Consider the following 22,281-nt stretch of genomic DNA (forward strand, 5'->3'; position numbering starts at 1 on the left):
AAGCATATAAGCACATATATATATACATATATATATGTCCTTTGTAAACAACACTGTAAGAGTTTTTTTAAACATACACTTAAGTTTGACTAAACATATACATTTTCATCTGAATATACACAAAATAGTTACTCAAATTTACACCAATCTTATTAAGACTCCTTTGACTAAATTTATGTTAAAGCACAAATTCAGATGAATTTGAAAATTAAAAAATTAAAAATAAAGCTTACTTGAATATGTGAAAATAAATATAATTTTAATAATATGAAAAAGAAAATGACAATATGATAAAGACTTGATGTAACTAACTTTTAATTTTTTATAAGATACATCACTAAGAATGGAGACCTTTTAAGATAAAAAGGAACTACAAGGAGCAGGATTAAAAATTTTTGTTGTTACTGCTTGCACTAGGTTTTTTGTTCTCTTTGGTATTATAGGAAATTTTAATGGACTTAAGAAATATATAATCTTAAAACTATCTAGTCCAATGCAATATAGTATTATTTATGAATTTAAACTACAAATGAATAATGTCAAAACACAGGGTTCTAAATATGTTTTTCAAACCATATTTTATTTGAAAATGCAATAGCTTTTATTTTTTAATGATTACATTTTAGGATGTCTTATTTGAAGTCAGTTTCCTGCTTTGCAACATCAATTTTTAAAAAGCTGTGGGTCTTAAGTGAAGGAATATAAATGAATGTCAGTCCCCGCTGGTAGATTTGAATATATAACTTCTTATTGAAAGAAAATAACACGTAATGAAACTGCTTATAAGAAGTTAGATCTCAAATAAGAAACCAATGTCCATTTCTACCTCATACCTTCATTCTGCAATCAATGTCATGTTTTTCTTTCCTCCACTGTGTTTCCTGCTTCCTCAAGTTCTCCAGATCATTTAGCAGTTCATGGCAGTGTATACTTAATTCCTTATTTTCCTCCTCCAGCTCTTCGATAATTAGTATGTTTTTCTCTTCCTTCTTCTGTACCCTCTCCTTAGTGCTCTGCAGATAGTACCATGAGGACCAATAAACAAAACAAAACAACAATAACAACAAAAGCAAGAATTAATCAGCAAATATAAGCTATACATTTTTACCCTCACAGCAGCTTTCTGTATTTGATGGCCAAGGTCACCTGTGTACTTTTATTGGCCTCTTTTCATGCAGGTGGAAGGGTCATATTTTTTAACTGGATGACAGCTTTGATGAGCACACATTTGCAAAGAGCACATTAATTGATCAATCTGCCTTTGATGCTGTCCCCAGCTATTTTTGAGACCCACACAGACATATCCTCCCAGACCTGGGCTTTATCAATTAATAATGCTAGTCCCATCAGAATCTAATTACAAGAAGCCACATCTTCACACTCCTACTTTCTTTGCTCCATTTCCATCATTAACTATTTATTTGAAAGTTATAAAGCTTAGATTCTTAGCTTTAAAGCAGCTTTCCCAGAGTTTTGTGTGTAAGAAAACTCTATGATACAGGAAGGCCTAAGGCAATTTTTCCTCTAAGCTTGTCACTTTCTGTGCCACAAAGGCTGACAATGCTTAAAGAAGGACTTCAAAGCTACAGTTCTATAAAACTATGTACAAGTCAATATACCTTAAGCTCTTGACTTTGATCTTTAAATTTCTTCTGTAAGTCACTCAATTCTTTCTTTAAGAAAACATTTTCTTCATCCACAGCAATTTTCTTTTCTATAAGGGTATTTATTTCCCGTTGTGATTCTGATTCTCTCTGTTGAAAAAAGTGAAGAACACTTGTTCATAGCTAAGATAAGAAAGTTAAAAAATCATTTTCTGCAGATTATGAAAATCTCATACTCATATAGTGCTTTTGAACAAATAATTGTCCTAGCAATAAATCTGTACAAGTATCTATTTTTAAACTTAAGGAAACTTAGTTTCAGAATTCAAAATCATACTACTAGTGCCAAAACTAGTACTAAACAATGTACCATAGAGATTCTAAGTTTAGTGATCTATCCTACCACATTGTGCCTCAATTAACATCTGAAATTTGACTTCCTTTGTTTTAATAATATTCATTAAATTCAGTTACCCAATATAAAATAGCATGTAGAAACTAGACTTTCTATTTGATGGTGTGAAAGCTGGCTGTGTGTGTGTGGAAAAGAATAGGTTGTTACAAGCTAAACAAGTCAATTACAGATATCTGCTACTGATATTTTTAAGGTAATTTAACAGTGGGGGAACCTAGGGGACTCAATGGACAAAGGTCTGCATCTAGAGTCAAAAAGACCTAAGTCAAATCCAGCCTCAAGACACTTACTAGCTATTGTATGATCGTGGCCAAGTCATGTCAACTTCTGTCTGTCTCAGTTTCCTCAACTATAAAATGAGGATAATAATAGCATCTACTTCCCAGGGTTGCTGTGAGGGTCAAATGCTTATATTGCCCCCTCCTTTCCCTCTCAATAATGCCAAATAAAATTAAAGGTGCATATAATTCAAGGTCATATAACAGGCTTCAATGGAGGGGAAAAAAACATCTTAATTATAAGCTTGAATATAATGGGCTGAATTCAACCATAAAATTACAGCGGTGTGTACAATGGACTAGAAAACAAAATTCATCCATTTTCAGGCAAGAAGAAGCACACTTAACACAGAAAATAAGTATACCATTAAAGTGAGAAGCTGGGACACAAATGACTTTCAATCAGCTGAGCCCACAAAAGTAGTAGTTGTAATCATGACTTCAAATAAGAAAATAATAAAAATAAAATCTACCAAAATGGACAAGAAATGAAGAGTATAATATAGTTAAAGTTATTACTTATCATGAAATAATATCAATATTAAATATTATGCACCAAAATAAATAGTATCTGACTCTGCTTCAACTAACACTTTTTTGAATGAAAAACTAATTAAAAGCTACCAAGACAATAATTATAGATAACTTTAAAATACTTTGTGCAGAACATGACAAATCAAACCAAAAAAAAAGGAAAGTATGAAAATTACAAAACATTTAATGAACTATACTGATGATTAGCAGGGAATCTTAGACAGCATGAATACTCTTCAGCATTACATAGCACAACTAGCAAAAGCTCTTACCTTCTAGGGCATGAAAAACATATGGTCTTATTTGAAGGTATGATTATGAAAATATTGTTCACAAACATTAACAATGAAAATTAAATAAGGGAAATTTTTTTAAAGTACAGGTATAAACAGAGAATAAATAATGAATTAATCAAAAAACAAATCATAAAAACAGAATATAATTATATTGTAAAAAATAATAATAATAACTGTGAGAAACCAGACCAAAATTTACGGAATGGAACTCAATCAGTTCAGGGAGGGAAATTTATACATTAGGTTAACAAAAAAAAAAGAATAATGGTTTGAGCATAATTTTTTTAAATAAGAATATATGCAAAGTAATAATATCAATGCAAAAAAAGACATTTTTAAAACCAAAAGTTAGACAAAAATAACAGAAAAACAAGACCAAAAAAAGACTAGTGAACTTAAAAAGAGATTGTTTTAAACACAAATTTTAAAATGACCTAAATAAAAATATAATATGGAGTATTCATACCAATAAAATTCAGACCAAAAAAACATAAGGACAATTGTACTCAATTACATCCTAATGAAATTTTAAAATTTCTTAGAAGTATAAATACATTTTAGCACTTCTTAGGACTGAACAAGCCATAAATGAGCTCTCCCTCCCCCAAAAAACTCTGACTCCATCCAGATTTATTAATGAATTTTATCAAATTCGTAAAGAACAAATAATCCCTTTCCTACATAAACTAAACACAAAAAAATAAAAGAAACTAGCTACCAATCAAAAGCCTTTTATTGGGGCAGCTAGGTGGCGCAGTGAATACAGCACTGGTCCTGGAGTCAGGAGGACCTGAGTTCCAATCTGGCCTCAGATCAAACACTTGACACTTACTAGCTGTGTGACCCTGGGCAAGTCACTTAACCCCAACTGCCTAAAAATAATAAAAAAAGCCTTTTATTTAGACAAATAATAAGCTCATAAACCAGGGAGAAATAATTCAAAGAAAGAACTATAAAACAATATCAAGAATTAATAATATTTAGCATATGAAAGTCATCATTACATTCTGCGGATACAAACAACAAAGGGAAAACATTCTCTTCAGAGATTACAACGTTTGGGAGCTACAAAATGCACACAAATGAGTACTGTACTAATTGTAAGTATGATCAACTTCTAGGCCAGTATCTTGTGAGTGACTGTGTACCTCAATAAAGAGGCTCTGTTATTTCAGGATTTGATGGTGATTAAAAAAAAAAAAAAGGATTGAAGGAACTGAGCTCACATTCTCATGAGAAAGGACCAGGATTCAAATCCCAGCTCTGCTGCTACCACTTGTGCCACCCTAAGCTATTCATTTACTTCTTTAGACTTCAGTTTCTTCCTCTATAAATGGGAGATCTGGACAAGATTTTCTTGAAAATACCTTTTAGATCTACAACTAATAACTTCAGAAGCACACTATGATGAGAAAACAGGAGCATCTAAAGAACCTCATTATGGGTAGGGAATCTTTCTTCCTGGACTTGGCAAAAGACAGCCTCCATGATAGTGCTAAAAAAAAAACCCTTCAGCTAATATAACTGGCATTTCTGTTTAATTTAATATTAAAGTTAGTTATGCACAAACACAAAAGTGGTGCTGTACTTTTCCCTTGTTTAGGGGGTTTGTTTGTTTTACTTATGGTTTGTTCAAAAGAATGCATTTGCATTATATAATTTGGTGAATAACATTCCTGAATGGCTTCATAGTATCACTTCTACAGGTACTCTCTCTAATGAAGTAGCTTGCAAACAATTCATGTTGCCTCCTCCTCTGTGATTTTAATCTATAAATTCACTACAGATTATGTGCCTCACATACTGAATACCATTCTGTAGAACATTTAATAACTGGGAGATGACAATTCTATACTTGCTATGTCCATCAGTTAAACCTCACTCTTGCTACATGAAAAGCCCATTGATTTTTCTTATCCAATAAATATTTAGTGATGTATTTTATGCTATTTCAAAAGATTTCAGAGTTGGAAAAGGACCTCAGTGATGACCTGGTGCAATCCATATCTAAAAAAGTTTTAGCTCAACAATATGCCTAACAAGTGATTGTTCGTTCTTTCTCTGAAGACTACCAATGAGGAGGAACCACTACCTTTCAAAGTAGTCCATTACACTTTTCAAGAGTTCCAATTGTTAGGAAACGTTCCTTTACATTAAGTGTAAGTTTCATTGCAAATTCTACCTACTCTTCTTAGTACTATCCCCTGATGGCAAAATTAAAAAAAAAAGTATAATCTCTGTTAAACAAAAAAGTCCTTTAAATATTTGAAAAATAAAACTATTATGTCTCCAGTGGTTTTTCTCCAGGCTAAACAACATACACAGTAATTCTAACTGATTTTCACAAAGGAAGAAAATGAGGCCTTTACCATTCAGATTACCCAACTGGAAGCTATCCAACTTATCAAAATCCTTCCTCAAATGTCATGAAAAGAACCTAATATAATATTTCAAGTGTAGTCTGAAGAAGAGCAGGACTACCGGGTCCAAAATATCATCATAATCTCAAGACAAAGAAAAAGCAAAAATACAGCCAGTTAAAAGAGATAAACAGGAAAAGAACATCTTGCTGAAAAGTACAATAAAAAATTAATTCATACCAATACAAAACATATAGGTACTAAAACACACTGCATGTAAATTTTTAAAGAAAATTTAAATTAGTTATAGGGAGAAATATATAGTAAAACTATATTAGTGGGGGATCTCAATTTACCACTCACAGACCTATATAAAGCCAACTAAAAAACAAACAAAAAAGAAATGAAGAATCTGAACTAAATTTTAGAAAAGTAAATAGGACAGACGTTTGGAGATTATTTAAATGGAAACAGAAAGGAACATACATATATCTCAGTTATGTAAGATACCTTGCTTTGAAAACACTGGCCATGGATTAGAGTATAAAAACTTCATGAAAAAAATGCAGATAAGAAGAAATATTAAATATACTTTGTATACCATGATATAATACAAATGATATTCAATAAAAGTCCTCTGAAGAAAAGAACAAAAAGTAATTGGAAATTTAATGATAATCCTAAGGAATGGGTGAGTCAAAAAACAAATCATTTAAAAAATCAATAACTTCATTAAAGTTAATGGCAACAAGGTGACAACAAATTAAAATTTTGAGGACGCAGTCAAAAAAGTAATTAGGAATAAATTCTTATCTCTAAACACATTAATCAATAAAAGAGAAAAAAAGCAGAGCAACAAATTAGGCAGGTAATTTTAAAAACTAGAAAACCAACAAATTACAGCCGTCTTTCTCAATTCAACACCAAACTAAAAATCGTGAAAAATCAAAAAAGAAATGAACAAAATTGAAAACCCCCAAAAAATGAATTAACAAATGAAACTCAGACCTAGGTTTTTTCAAGTCAAAAAACTAAACCATTAGATGCTTGTATTTTTTAAAAAAGGAAGAAGAAAACCAAATTACCATTATCAAAAAAGAAAAAGGCAAATTGACAATCAGTGAAAAAAAAATTACTAGGAACTATTTTCTCCATTTATATGACACAAATGACAGACTAAAATGTCAATCCAATTTTAGAAAAAAAAATACTTTAGAAAGTATTTTTAGAAAGAAACTACTTTTTAGAAGAAGAAAATACCTCCTTAAAAATTAGAATAGAGCAATTGGAACATAGTGACTTTATGAGAAATCAAGACACTGTAAAACAAATCCAAAAGAATGAAAAATTAGAAAACAATGTGAAATATCTCCCTGGAAAAACAACTGACCTGGAAAATAGATCCAGGAGAGAGAATTTTAAAATTATTGGACTTTCTGAAAGCCATGATCAAAAAAAAAAAGTGAGACATAATCTTGCAAGAATTTATCAAGGAAAACTGCCCTGATATGTTAGAACCAGATTTTTAGAACCTCCTGAAAGAGATCCCCAAAGGAAAACTCCTAGGAATATTGTAGCCAAATTCCAGAGTTCCCAGGTCAAGGAGAAAATATTATAAGCAGCCAGAAAGAAACAATTCAAGTATGGTAGAAACACAATCAGGATAACACAAGATTTAGCAGCTTCTACATTAAAGCACCACATGGCATGGAATATAATATTTCGGAGGGCAAAGGAGATAGGATTACAACCAAGAATCACCTACCCAGCAAAACTGAGTATAATCCTTCAGGAGAAAAAATGGTCATTCAGTGAAATAGAGGACTTGCAAGCATTCTTTGATGAAAAGACCAGAGCTAAATAGACAATCTGACTTTCAAACACAAGACTCAAGTGGAAAATGAAGAGGTAAACAGGAAAGAGAAGTCATAAGAGACTTATTAAGGTTGAACTGTTTACATTACTGCATGGAAAGATGATATTTATAACTCATGAGACCTTTGTCAGTATTAGGGTAGTTGGAGGGAAAAATTATATGTATGTATGTATATATTTGTATGTGTGTGTGTGTGTATATATATATATATATATGCATATAGATATAGATAGAAAGACAGACAGACAGATAGAAAGATAGACAGATAGATAGAGGGCACAGGGTGAGTTGAAGATGAAGGAGTCATATCTGGAGAATAAAATTAAGGGGTGAGAGAGGATTATACTTGGAAGAGAAAGGGACAGGTAGAATGGGGTAAATTATCTCACAAAAAACAGAAAAGGAAAGGCTCTTACAGTGGAGGGGAAATAGGGGAAGGTGAGAGGGAACGAGTGAATCTTATTCTCATAGGATTTGGCTTAAAGAGGGAATAACATACATACTCAATTGGGTATGGAAATCTGTCTTACCCTAAAGGAAAATAGGGGAAGAAGGGGACAAGAGGGCAGAGGAATGATAGAGAGGTGGGCAGACTTGGAAAGGGGGTAATCAGAAGCAAATACTTCTGAGGAGGGACAGGGTCAAAAGAAAGAATAGAATAAATGGGAGGCAGAATAGGATTAAGAGAAATAGAGTTAGTTTTTCACAACATGACTACTACGGAAGTGTTTTGCATAACTGCACATGTATAACCTATATTGAGCTACTTGCCTTTTCAATGAGGGTGAGTGGGGAAGGAGGAAGGGAGAAAATTTGGAACCAAAGTTTTAAAAACATGTTTTAAAAAAATGCTTTCACATGCTACTGGGAAATAAGAAATACAGGAAATAGGGTACAGAAATCTATTCTGCCCTACAGGAAAGTAGAAGGGGAAGGGGATAAGAGAAGGGGGGAGAGAGAGAAGGGAGGGCAGACTAGGGGAAGGGATATTCAGAATGCATGCCATCTTGGGGTGGGAGGAGGGGCGTGATAGGGTGAAAATTTGGAACTCAAAATCTTGTGGAAGTAAATGTTGAAAACTAAAAATAAATAAATTTAAAAAAAACAAATTACATCATCAAAAAAGAAAAAGACAAATTGACAACCAATGAAAAAAAGAAATTACTAGGAACTATTTTCTGCATTTATATGACAAAAATGACAGACTAAAATGTCAACCCAATTTTAGAAAAAGAAATTGAAAAGGCCAAAAATTAACTCAAAAAGAAAAAAGGAACAAATGCATTTACAAGCAATATTTATGAAACCTTTAAAGAACAATTAATATCATTCTACGTAAAATCTTTGAAAAAAATTTAAAAAGAGTCCTATCAAATCCTTCTATAATATAAATATGGTCATGATAGCTTTACCAAGGAGAATTAAAACTCTAAATACTAATATTTCTAACAAATATAAATGCAAAAATTTGAAGCAAAATATTATCAAGGGGATGACAACATATCACTAAGATTATACACTATTACCAGGCTGAATTTGTAACAGGAATGTAGGGCTTGTTTAATATAAGTAAAACTATAAACATAACTGACCACATTAAAACAAGAACAAAAAAAAGGATTATATCAATAGATACAAAAGAAATTTTCAACAAGATAAAATACTCATTCATGTTTTTTAAAAAAGCACTAGAAAATATAGTAATAAATAGATTCTTCCTTAATATCACAAATAATTTCTATCTAGAACTAAGAGCCAGCAATTTCTATAATGGTGCTGAAGTAGAGGCTTTTCCAACAAGATCAGGGGTAAAGCAAAGATGTCCATTATCCCCATCAGTATTAAAACTAATGCTAGAAATGTTAGTCATTGCAATAAGACAAGAAAAAGAAACTGAGACAATAAGCATAAGCAAAGAAGAAACAAAATTATTTTTTCCAGATGATATGATGTTGTACTTAGAAAACCCTAGAGTCAACTAAAAAAACTACTGAAAAAATTAACGTCAGCAAATTTGCAAAATATAAAATAAGCCTACGTGTCTGTATATTACCAACGAAATGCAGCAGGGAGAGACAGAAAAATTCTACTCAACATGTCCAAAACTAAATTCATTATGTTTTCTCCAAAACCCTCATCCCTACAAAACCTTCATTTCTTTAAAAAAAAAAAGCACCACTATCCTTCTAATCATGCAGGTTTACAACATAGGTATCATGCTCAACTCTCAATCTATTTTATCTTCTATATTCAATCTGTGGCCAAGGTCTGATGATTCTCTCACATATGAGACTTTCTCTTCTCTGACACTGGTATTATTTTGGCATAGGTCCTCTCACCTCACAGCTGGACCACTGCAATAACTTGCTGGCTAGTTTCCCTACCACAAGTCTCTCCTCACTACTGTCCATCCTCCAATCAGCTATCAAAGTGGTCTTCCTAAAGTGCAGGTCTGACCACGTTACTCCTCTATTCAATAAACTAATGGTTCTCTATCACCTCCAGATACCTAATCTCATTTGGCATTCAAAGCCTTTCATAACCTGTCCCCCTACACACACACACACACACACACACATACCCTTTTCCAGTATTCTTATTCCTTACATCCTACCCACATACTCTTGTGATACAGTGACACTGGCCTACTTGATTTCCTCAAGTAATACACTACATCTCCAAACACTGGGCATTTTTATGGGCTTTTACACCATTCCTGGAATGCGCTCCTGCCTCATTTCTGCCTCCTGTCCTGTCTTCTTTCAAGTCTCACTTTCTACAGGAAGCTTTTCCCAATTTCTCTTCAAGCTATGATTTTCCCCCTCTTCTGTGGTAAACTCAGTATTATGTACCTACAGTGACTTTAACAATTTTTTTTTAAAGGTGGACCTGGTCCCAATGGCTCTCTTCCTCTTATCATCTCTTCTCACTTGTTATCCCTTTCCCTGTGGGATTTATTAGTTTCTTTTTTTCTCCTGCTTTTATCCAGTTATATAATTCTTCCCCCGAACATTTTTTTCCTCTCAATTAGTCAAAGAGAGTTCCGCTTCCTCTCCACCCCTTCAACTATTCCTGTTTATTAGGTTTTTTTTTTTAATTTCTTTTTTGGACCCTTTCCAAAAAGGACTTCCCTCATTCTCTTCATTATCCATCCTCTCTTCCTGTCTTCTTTAGGACCTCCCATTTTTTTTTAATTCTAGTGCCTTTCCTGTATTTCTAATTTATCTTATATGTAACTTGTTTATACATGTTGTATATTTTCCCCTCCATTAGATAATGAGTTCCTTGAGAGCAGGAACTTTCTACTTTTCTTTGTATCCCAAAAGCTTAGTATAGTGCCTTGCACTTAAGAGGTAGACATGTAATAAATGTTTAGTGACTGTCACAGGAACTATATGAATACTACTTCAAAGAGATCTAAATAATTCTGCAAAATATTAACTGCTCATTAGTAGGTCATGTCAATATAAATTAATTTACCTATTCATTACCATACTAAACAAACTACTTTGCAAAGGAATACACTATAAAATTAGAAATAATTTTTTAAAATTCATCTGGAGGAACAAAATATTAAGAATATCACAAGAATTAATGAGATTAAATGGAAAAGAAGAAGGCCTAGAAGTATCAGATTTCAAACTATACTACAGTATATATGGTAATCACCAAAATAATTTGGTATTAAGTAAGAAATAGGCAGGTTGCTCAGTGGAACAGTTTAAGTACACAATATACTGAAGCAAATAAGCACAGTAACTTAGCATTTGATAAACAAAAAGATTCCAGCACTTGGAGCAAGAACTCACTATCTGTCAAAAACTCTTGGGGAAACTAGGAAGCACCCTAAAAGAAAAGAGATGTATACCAACGTTTCACACCATATACAAAGGTAAGTTCCAAACTAGTACATGACGTAGATATTAATGGTGACATCATAAACAAATTAGAGGAACAAAGAAGAATTTACTTGGCAGAGCTATAGATATGGGAAGAGTTCACAATGTAATGAGATAAAAAGGATCACAGAATGCAAAATGGACAATTTTGATTACATAAAATTAAAAAGGTTTTGCACAAATAAAATTAATTACAGCTAAAATTAGAAAACAGAGAGACTAACTGACTTGGTCAGTGCTATTTCCCATTGCTGTTTCTGATCTTTTCTTGGAGTATTCATGCCTTCCTTTCAGTCTCTCTTGTCTTTGTATCACTGTATGTGCCCCTTTATGAACTTCAGGGAATGACTCAACACTGCCTTCTCACTGAAAGATCCCAATAATCCCAAGGTGTTTCCAAGCCTGAGAAGGCAATACTTGTCCTACTGAATTACAAATCCCAGGATGTAGGGCCGTTCGCAAGTCCCTATTACAAAATGATAAAACTTAAGCTGAAAGAAAAAATACAAGGGCACTGACTTGAGGAACAGCAATCAGATTTGATTGATCTGATTAAGTTTGCTGAACTGCTTTTTTTTTCTTTTTTATTCTTTTTAAAAGAATTTGGGTAGCAGAGATATATTGGGAAATGAAGATTATTAAAAACAAACGACATCAATTTAAAAATTTTAAGGTGGCATGGTACAGAGGTTGGTCCTACCATACTCTGTCCTGATCAGACAACATCTGTAATGTTACATTTAGCTCCAAGTGCCATACTTGAAGTAAGACATGGATAAGCTAGAGAATATGCAGAGGAGGATAACCAAAAGAGCAAAATGTTTCAAGTCTGAGCCACATAAACCTCAGTTTAATGAACTGAAACTATCTGGCAGGAAAAGAAGAAGACTTACTGGAGACATAGTAGCTTTCTTCAAGTAAGGAAAAGGTCACATGGAAAAGAGAATGGTTTTATTTGCAAAATCTGTTTGCAGAATTAGAAGCAATGGGCATGAGTTGAAAAAAAGGCAACTTTATGTCTGGTACATGGAAAAACTTTCCTAATAATCAAGAGTTTAAAAAAAGAATGAGATACTCTGAAAGACAGTAGGCTCCTCTTCGCCCTCACACACACACACACACACACACACACACACACACACACACGTTTAAAAATCTGCAACGAAGTAAAATTGAGGCATAAAGTTTCTGAGCATGATCATTTATTAGCAAGGGTAGCAGTTGTCAATAAGTAAGATCCCAGAGACCCTCAGTGGCCAGAGATATCCCTGAGGTCAAAACAGCTTTTTGTGTAGTTGGTTACATAAGGTCCAGTGAAGTAGCCAAAACTAAGACTGTGATTGGTCTATGTCAGAGGCAAGGATAGATTTACATTTCACATAATCATACTGATTTGCAAAAGGGAGGTTGCCAAGTCCATTGTAAGGGGAAAACAAAGAGTTAGTCAACATCCTCTGGAAAATCTGGAAAGTCCTGTGTCAGGAACCACCTACACCAAATTGCTCCCATGCTAGGCTTATGTCCAGGCAGAACATCTTATGACCACTTTGACTCAATAAGGCTGAGCTACTGTAGCCCAGAGAAATGGGGAAGTTAACTTTTATAAAGAAGTCAAACCACTTTATAGACTCTAATGTTAAATAACCAAACTGTCTTTTAAATAAAACTAATTCATAAGTACTGATTCCGTGATTAAAACTAAACTACATCCCTTAATTATTAATCTATCAATAATTAATAATAAGCAATTTCACATTCCCCCTCACTGATTCTATATAACCATGTCTCCATTGGCTCACCATCTGTAGATCAGGTTAATATGATCAGACACGATCAGCATCCATTGGAATTAAATTAGTAATGGTGCAATGGAAAGCAATAATTACTGGTTTCAACATTTTTATACATGGCCAGCCATGAGAGGTTTGATTATTACTGGTGCTAGTTGACTGTTACAAATGGCCCAGCAAAATATAATAAGTCTTTCATGCCTTCTCCATCTACATGTTGTGATGGTAGGAGAGGAATAGGGTAAGCATATTGAGAAAAAACCACTGGGGGCAGTCCTCTTCAATAATCTAGCCTTACAAGGAGAACAGTACTTGGGAAAGGTGGAATTTACATGTCTTCTAGATAATACAGTGATGAAGTGCCTTTGTACCCTAATAGCCAACCCCCAGTGACCATTTAATCTCCAGTCGAGTTTCAGATGTCTCAGGTATTTGTGCAGTCCCTGGAAACAACTTCTGATGGTCCCATTCTGGAGCATGTCTCAGTGGATGGCAGCTCTAAAGGTGAGTCTTTCATAAAACGTCTGGTTCCCAAGTGTTTCTGCTACAACACTTTTACAAAACAGCTCTTAATACAATTTACTAACTATTTGAGATGATGAACTATAAAACATCAAACCAGGAACCCACATCTGAAATTTCAGCAAATTTAAGTCCTACATGAAAATAGGGTAATAGGCCAATATATATTCCATGAACAGTCACGTATCTTGTTGCTCCTCAAAATGACGCGCTCTATTTAATTCCAAAAATTTCAAAAAAATTTACATTCATCTTCATTCATTTTTACCTATCTTTAAATATGATTCTAATTCATTCCCCCCTTAGGAAGATATTATGATTATATTAACATACATGCATATCATATATACATATATATTAACATAATAAAAGTAGTAGTATCAATATCCTATAAACTAAATACCCTACTAATTGTACGGCCTCATGATCTCTATTACAAGTAATTCAACTGACAATTTAAAAAGATTCCTCAACACAATAATACTGTGCTAGCATAAATTATTTAATCAAAAGTCACCAGTTACCTGTTACCTGTTATGTTTATTACAATGAAAAAAATGAGGCATCATTATACATTTGCCCTTAGGGACAGAGTAGTATCAACATTGTTTCTTAGTTCTGTTTGGTTTCAGGTGTGAGTCACAGTAACAGCCAATCACACTGAAAGGCTCATAACAAGCCACGAGGTATCATAGCCAGGCTCAGACATAAGTAGGTGGGAAAACGCCTTGTTTATTACCAAGATTGGGAAATTAAGTCAAGAGAATCCTACTTTTACCTTCACAAGGTCATTCCCTCAACTTTCCCAGAGACTGACATCCACATGTAGCAGTCCTCAAACTGCAGGAGCACATGGCATTTCCCTTGAATAATGCACTAGTAGTCTTATGAGAGGCTAGATACTTACACCTGAAATCAAAATTTAGAATACCAACAGATTAAAGTCCCAAGAGACTTTTCCTCAAATGGAAAAATTTCACAAATTACAGCTTAGGGCTAGGTTATTGTTATTTTTCTAATATCCTAATAAGTATCGGGACATTCTATTGATTTCATATGAGAATAATTATATTCCGTACTTTCATATACAGTGAACACCAGTTCACACATACAGTAAATAATTGGTTCACTACATACTAATTATTAACAGATAAAATTAATGATTTTCCAAATGATATTAAATGAAACTCACTTATTATTTAAAGTTTAACTTGTAAATTTCTCCACTTTGGCTGGGAGAGATTCTTGTTCCTCAAACTGTATCACTACAGTATTTCACATGTCATCAATAGGGCTGGTAAGATCCTATTCCAGGGATCCTCACAGACAAAGATCTCTAAGAAGATGTGGCTACTCTCCTCTCCCAAGAGTGACAGTTGTTATTATTATTGTTATTATTCTTATATAATTTAAAACAAAATAAAGTTTCCAAACATAGATTAATATTACATAACAGGTACATTTATAATCTAACAGCATTCAGATTAAAAGAGGAAATAAGTTTTTCTCAGCTTTCATAATATGACAAATTTTTTGCAGATCCAATTTCATGTATTTAAAACATGAAATTTATTACTAGTCAAATGACAATAATTCAATGGAATTCATTTTTAAATTATCTTAGAAAATCATTCATCTTATCTCCTTTGGTATCCAATGACATCTAAGACAGTATAGAGCTAATCAGAATAGAGTAATTAAAGTCAATTAAAGAAATGACAACAGTTCATTTACATGGTATTTAACACATGCCAGGCTTTTTTCTAGTTCTTTAAAATTACTTTAAGGAATTTCAGAGGCCTGTTTCCTGTAGTACTTAAGAATGTTTACATTTTGATTTCTCAGTTATTACTTTAGCCTTTGCTAACATATTTCAGAGTAGCTATAAATAGTAAGACTGAAGTCTTTTCCCTTTAGGAGGCTATTTTAGAGGAATATATATCCTACGGAATATTTAATAGTTTTCAAACAATCTTGCTATCTCTTAGCTGATTAATTCATAAAACAACACTTTAGCCAAATTACATCAATTTAGTCAATTTCAAGTAACCATTTACTGTTTTACACTCTCAGAACTTAAGTTCTTCCATATTAACAAGTTATGATAACTTTACCCAAGCACAGTTACAAAATTTAGATCATAGCTCTGGTTGTGATGGGGTATGGGCCCAACACAGGCCCAAAAAAAACCCCTTCCCTGAACTTTCCTTGAACTCTCTGGAAGTTGCCTGAAGCTATAATCCTATCAATTGGCCTTTCCTTATCTCACCCAATCTCCCAATTCTTTGTTACCCTAATTGAGTCTAGCCCTCCATAGTCTACTGATGGCCCTGGTTACTTCCTATCCTTGATCTTATCTATACCAAATTCAACCTCCCAGTCACTCCCATCAAGATTCTCCCAGGACTCTCCCCCAGTCACCCCAGCCTATTGTTTACTCCCATCAAGACACTCCTTCTCCCTGGCCCTCCTCCAGTCATCCCAAATTACTCGGCCACTCTTAGATCTCTCTCATAGTCTTTCTGTATGTAAGATCTATCTTGGCCACCATTTAGGGGCTGAGATTTCCTCATGCCCACTCATCCTTACAAGTGTCACAAATGTTCACATTTCTTAAGAGTCTGGCCAAATATGGCTGATCTTTAATAAACCTTGTCTTTGGCTGAAAGAAGGCTTGAGCAGAATTCATTTGGGCAGGTCATCATTTTGAGGTTCTAGCACCCCTAACATCTAAACCTCAACAGTTGGGCTGGCAGGGTCAGGTAGGAGAGACTGTCATTAAACCTCGTATTAAATCATAAGAACTGTACATTTCAAGGGAGAAGATACCTCATTATTATAATTTTTCAAAAACTATTATCACATTCATTTTAATAACTCAATAGGGAAGTGGCCTAACAGTATTTCACAATAATTTAGAAAATTAAAGTATGTAACTAAAAGCTTCTTCTCATCAAAACAGAATATTTCTAATCACATCTGATATTCTCCCAAAATCTACAATACAAGAATAACTAGAGGCCTAAAGAATGTAATAGGTTTGGTTGGGTTGGGTTGGGTTTTAAATATAACACCAAATTTTTCAAATTTCATCTATGTAGTTCTATAAAATATTATCTTTCTAAGAAAAATATTTATTATTACCTTTGATATGTTATTTAATCTAAAATTCAATCACAATAGTTAACATTCATATAGTTTTCAACATGCTAAAATCATATTACTCCTCCAACTCTGGGAGGTGGGTGCTATTACCCCTTTTTAACCTATAAAGAAGCCTGATTAAATTCCCTGTTATACTAGAATTATAACATAGCTTCAGAATAAAATTTTGACAAGATCAACTCCAGATTTATAATCTCCAATGATTATATTTAAATCTCAATTTTTCCAAGAGCTCACCATTTTCAATTAGTTCATGTTCAGAAATTCGTGATGGTTTTCCTAGCTCTCTATAACTGTTTATTTCTTTGAATCACCCAAAGGGCCAAATCAATTCCATTTATTTTCCTAACATAATCCTTCTATCCTGTCTTACAAGGAAATTGATAAAGGGCATATCTGGCCATCTTCAATCATTCTGGTCTATATCTTGCCACTGGACCCAGATGATTGTGGAGGATACAGTAAGGCTGGTGACTTTGCACAGCCCTCCTTCATTTAAATCCAATTAACTTGCAAGTCATTATGGGTATCTCCTTCCTAATGTCTTAGTCCTCTTCCAGAATGAAAGACAAGCAACAACAATAACAGGAGGAACATCTCTCCTTACCCTGAGGCTTTTTGGTTATAACCCCCACAGGAAAAACTATTTACTTTTTTCCAAAGGATTTAGCATAATTATTTAAATAGACCAATGAATACTCTTTTCTCAATCAATCAGTTAATGAATATGTATTTGCTAAACTTCCACTTAACCCTTCAAGTTCTTAAGAAATTTCTTTTGTGATTTTATATTGATTGGGGAAGGGAGACCTGCAGGTCAAATCATAGCTTGGATGCTTCCCAAACATCCATCCATCCATGGAGAAACTACATGACAATACAATCTCATTATAATAACCTGAGACTTTGTTGACAATTTTTTCCTTGAGAAATGGAATTAATAAAACCAATGGTAGTACCATGTTATAAAGGCCATACTTAATAAATTCTTTTATGCACATTAAAATATTTCTAAAGGAAGAGAAACTATGTTTTATAAATAAATTAATTTCACAAAAACAAAGCTATTCCTGTCACAAACATAGCTCTCTCATGAACTAAGATCATAGTTGAAGAAAAAGTGGCTATCTTGAACCCAAAAACATTAAATGAAAAACTACAATTCTTGGAAAAATAAGTGCAAAATTCATTCTCATTCTTCAGATAATTTTTTCTTCTTTTGATCAGATATCACAACAAAAAGTAAAATGACTAAGTCAAAAGAATTCTGGATCTGCAATCAGAGGGCTGCAGTTTAAATTCTTCTTTTTATACTTATTTTGTAACTTTGAGAAATTTGCTTCATCTCTCTGGATCTCATTTTCCTCATGACCTCTTAATGTACCTTTCAGCTCTAAATTGATTATCTGTGTCATAATGTATTAATGTTTCTCATTTAATTTTTTAAAATTGATTTATTTTGAATTATCAACAATCATTTCCATAAGCTTTTGAGTTTTAAATCTCTTCCTCCTCCTTCCCCAAGACGGCACACAATCTGATACAGGTTACACATATACATTCTTATTAAACATGTTTTCACATTAGTGATATTCTAAGTAAGAATTAGAACCAATAGGAAGAACCACCAGGAAGAGAAAACAACAAAAGGGGAAAACTGCTTCAATCTGCATTCAAACTCCATACTTCTTTCTTCTTTGTGGATACCATTTTCCATCATGAGGCCTTATTGCTGAGAAGGGTTAAGCCTATCAATACTAGTCATTGCACAATGTAGCTGTCACTGTGTACAACATTCGCCTGGTTCTGTTCACTTCACTCAGCATCAGAACACACAAGTCTTTCCAGGCTTTTCTGAAGTCAGCCTGTTCATCATTTCTTATATCACAACAGTATTCCATTACATTCACATACCACAACTTGTTCAGCCATTCCCCAATTGATGGGCATCCTCTCAATTTCCAATTCTTTGCCTTCACAAAAAGAGCTGCTATAAATATTTTTTTTACATTGGGTCCCTTTCTCATTTTTATGACTTCTTTGGAATACAGTCCTAGAAGTGGCATTCCTGGGTCAAAGGACACGCACAATTTTATATCTCTTTGGGCATAGTTACAAATTGCTCTCAAAAATGGTTGGATCAGTTCACAACTCCACCAACAATGCATAAGTGTTCCAATTTTCCCACACCTTCTCTAACATTTATCATTTTCCTGTTTTGTCATGTTGGCTGATCTGATAGGTGTGATGTGGTACCTCAGAGTTGTTTTGATTTGCATTTCTCTAATCAATAATGATATAGAGCATTTTTTCCTATGAATATAGATGGCTTTAATTTCTTCATCTGAGAAACTGCCTGTTCATATCGTTTGACCATTATCAATTGGGGAATGACCTGTATTCTTATAAATTTAACTTAATTTTCTATATATTTTAGAAATGAGGCCTGTATCAGAGACACTGGCTGTAAAACTTCTTTCCCAATTTTCTACTTTCCTTCTAATCTTGGTTGCATTGGCTTTCTGCAAAAAATTTTCAATTTAATGTAATCAAAGTCATCCATTTTACTTTTCATAATGTTCTCTATCTCCTATTTGGTCATGAATTCTTCTGTTCTCCATAAACCTGATAGGTAAACTATTCTTTGCTCTCCCAGGTTGCTTACAGTATCAGCCTTTACATCTAAATCATGAACTCATTTTGACTTTATTTTGGTATATGGTGTGAGATTTTGATCTATGCCTAGTTTCTGCCATACTCTTTTCCACTTTTCCAAGCAGTTTTTGTCAAAGAGTGAGTTCTTCTCCAAGAAGCTGAGATCTTTGGGTTTATGAAATAATAGTTTACTGTAGTCATTGACTACTGTGTCTTGCATATTTAACCTACTCCACTGACCCACCACTCTATTTCTTAGCAAGTACCAAGTAGTTCTGATCATTGCTGCTTTATAATGCAATTTAAGATCTGGAATGGCTAGGCCACCTTCCCCTGCATTTCTTTTCATTGGTTCCCTTGATATCCTGGACCTTTTGTCATTCCAAATGAATCTTTTTATTATTTTTTCTAACTCTATAAAATAATTTTGGGTAGTTTGATTGGTATGGCACTGAATAAATACATTAGCTTGGGTAGAATTGTCATCTTTATTATATTAGCTCTGCCTACCCATGAGCAACTGATGTTTTTCCAATTATTTAGATCTGACTTTATTTGTGAGTGTTTTGTAATTCTGTTCATATAGTTCCTGGGTTTATTTCAGCAGGTTGACTCCTAAATATTTTATAATGTCTACAGCAACTTTAAATGGAATTTCTCTATCTCTTGCTATTGGGCTTTGTTGGTAATATACAGAAATGTAAATGATTTGTGTGGGTTTGTTTTATAGCCTGCAACTTTGCTAAAGTTGTTTATTATTTCAAGTAGTTTTTTACTTGATTCTCTAAGTATATCATCATATCATCTCCAAACAGTGATAGCTTTGTTCGTTCTTTGCCTATTCTAATACCTTCAATTTCTTATTCTTCTCTTATTGCTAAAGCTAATGTTTCCAGTACCATACTGAACAACCGTGGTGATAAAGGAGAGAGTCTGTTTCACCCCTAATCTTACTGTAAATGCTTCTAACTTGTCCCCATTACATATGAAGCTTGCTGAAGGTTTTAAGTAGATGCTACTTATTATTTTAAGGAAGACTCCATTTATTCCTATGCTCTCTAGCATTTTTAATAGGAATGTGTGTTGTCGTTTGTCAAAAACTTTTTCTTCATCTATTGAGATGATCACGTGATTTCTGTTAGTTTTGGTGTTCACATGATCAATTATGCTGATAGTTTTCCTAATACTGAACCAGTCCTACACTCCTGGTAGAAATCCTACCTAGTCATAGTATATTATTCTTGTGATAAGTTGCTGTGATCTATTTACTAATATTTCATTTAAAATTTTGCATCTATATTCATTAGGGAAATTGGTCTATAATTTTCTTTCTCTGTTTTTACTCTTCCCGGTTCAGGTATCAACACCATATTTGTATCATAAAAAGAATGTGGTAAGACTCCTTCTTCATCTATTTTCCTAAATAGTCTATATAATATTAGAATTAATAATTCTTTAAATGTTTGATAGAATTCACTTGTAAATCCATCTGGCCCTGGAGATTTTTCCCTAGGAAGTTCATCAATGCCTTGTTCAACCTCTTTTTCTGAGATGCGGTTATTTAAGTGTTTTGCTTCCTTAATCTGGGGCAATTTATACTTTTGTAAATATTCATCCATTTCATTAAGACTGTCAAATTTATTGGCATACAGTTGGGCAAAATAGTTCCAAATTATTGTTTCAATTTCCTTTTCCTTGGTCATGTCTTCACCCTTTTCATTTTTGATACTGGTAATTTGGTTTTCTTCTTTCTCTTTTTTTAATTAAATTAACCAAAGGTTTATCTATTTTATTAGGGTTTTTTTCATAAAACCAGTTAGTTTTATTTATTAATAAATAATTTTCTTAATTTCAATTTTATTAATTTTTCCTTTGGTTTTCAATATTTCTAATTTGGTGTTTAATTGAGGATTCTGAATTTGTTCTTTTTTCTAGTTTTTTCGTTGTATGCCCAATTCATTGATCTCCTCTTTTTCTATTTTATTCATGCAAGCATTTAGAGATATAAAACTTCCCCTAAGAACTGCTTTTGCTGTATCCCATAAGTTTTGGTATGTTGTCTCATTATTGTCATTCTCTTGAATGAAGTGATTGATTGTTTCTGTGATTCGTTGTTTGACCCAATCATTTTTTAGGATTAGATTATTTAGTTCCCAATTATTTTTCCATCTTTCTATGGCCCTTTATTACACATAATTTTCATTGCATCATGATCTGAAAAGGATGCATTTAATATTTCTGCCTTTCTACACTGAATTGTGAGGTTTTTATGCCCTAGTACATGGTCAATTCTTCTATATGTGCCATGTACCGCCAAGGAAAAAGTATATTCCTTTCTATCCCTATTCAGTTTTCTCCAGAGGTCTATCATACCTAACTTTTCTAATATTCTATTCACCTCTTTAACTTCTTTCTTGTTTATTTTCTGGTTAGATTTATCTAGTTCAGAGGTGGGGGAGGTTGAGGTCCCCCACTAGTATAGTTTTGCTGTTTATTTCTTCCTATAACTCCCTGAACTTCTCCTCTAAGAATTTAGATGCTATGCCATTTGGTGCGTTTATGGTTAGTAATGATATTACTTTATTGTCTATGGTGCCTTTTAGCAGGATGTAGCTTCCTTCCTTATCTCTTTTGATGAGATCTATTTTTGCTTTTGCTTTGTCTGAGATAAGGATTGCTACCCCCTTTTTTTTTTCACTTCAGCTGAAACATAATATATTCTGCTTCAGCCTTTCACCTTTACCCCGTGTGTGTACCTCTATTTCAAATGTGGTTCCTATAAACAACATGTTGTAGGATTATGGTATTTAATCTATTCTGCTATCCACTCCCATTTTATGGGAGAGCTCATCCCATTCGATTCACAGTTATGATTACTATCTGTGTA

General features: G+C 33.3%; 1 protein-coding gene across 1 annotated transcript in view; it reads right to left on the reverse strand.

The window, feature by feature from the left end:
* Positions 1 to 22,281, reverse strand: part of CNTLN (centlein) — a 471,389-nt gene that overhangs the window by 338,821 nt on the left and 110,287 nt on the right. The window contains 2 exon segments of the mRNA XM_078152483.1: positions 834 to 1,013; positions 1,620 to 1,754. Of these exon segments, the coding sequence (XP_078008609.1) occupies positions 834 to 1,013; positions 1,620 to 1,754 (315 nt within the window).

This window comes from Phascolarctos cinereus, unplaced genomic scaffold (genome assembly GCF_003287225.1).
Source record: "Phascolarctos cinereus isolate Bilbo 61053 unplaced genomic scaffold, phaCin_HiC Scaffold_4;HRSCAF=312, whole genome shotgun sequence".
In the NCBI taxonomy this organism is placed as follows: domain Eukaryota; kingdom Metazoa; phylum Chordata; class Mammalia; order Diprotodontia; family Phascolarctidae; genus Phascolarctos; species Phascolarctos cinereus.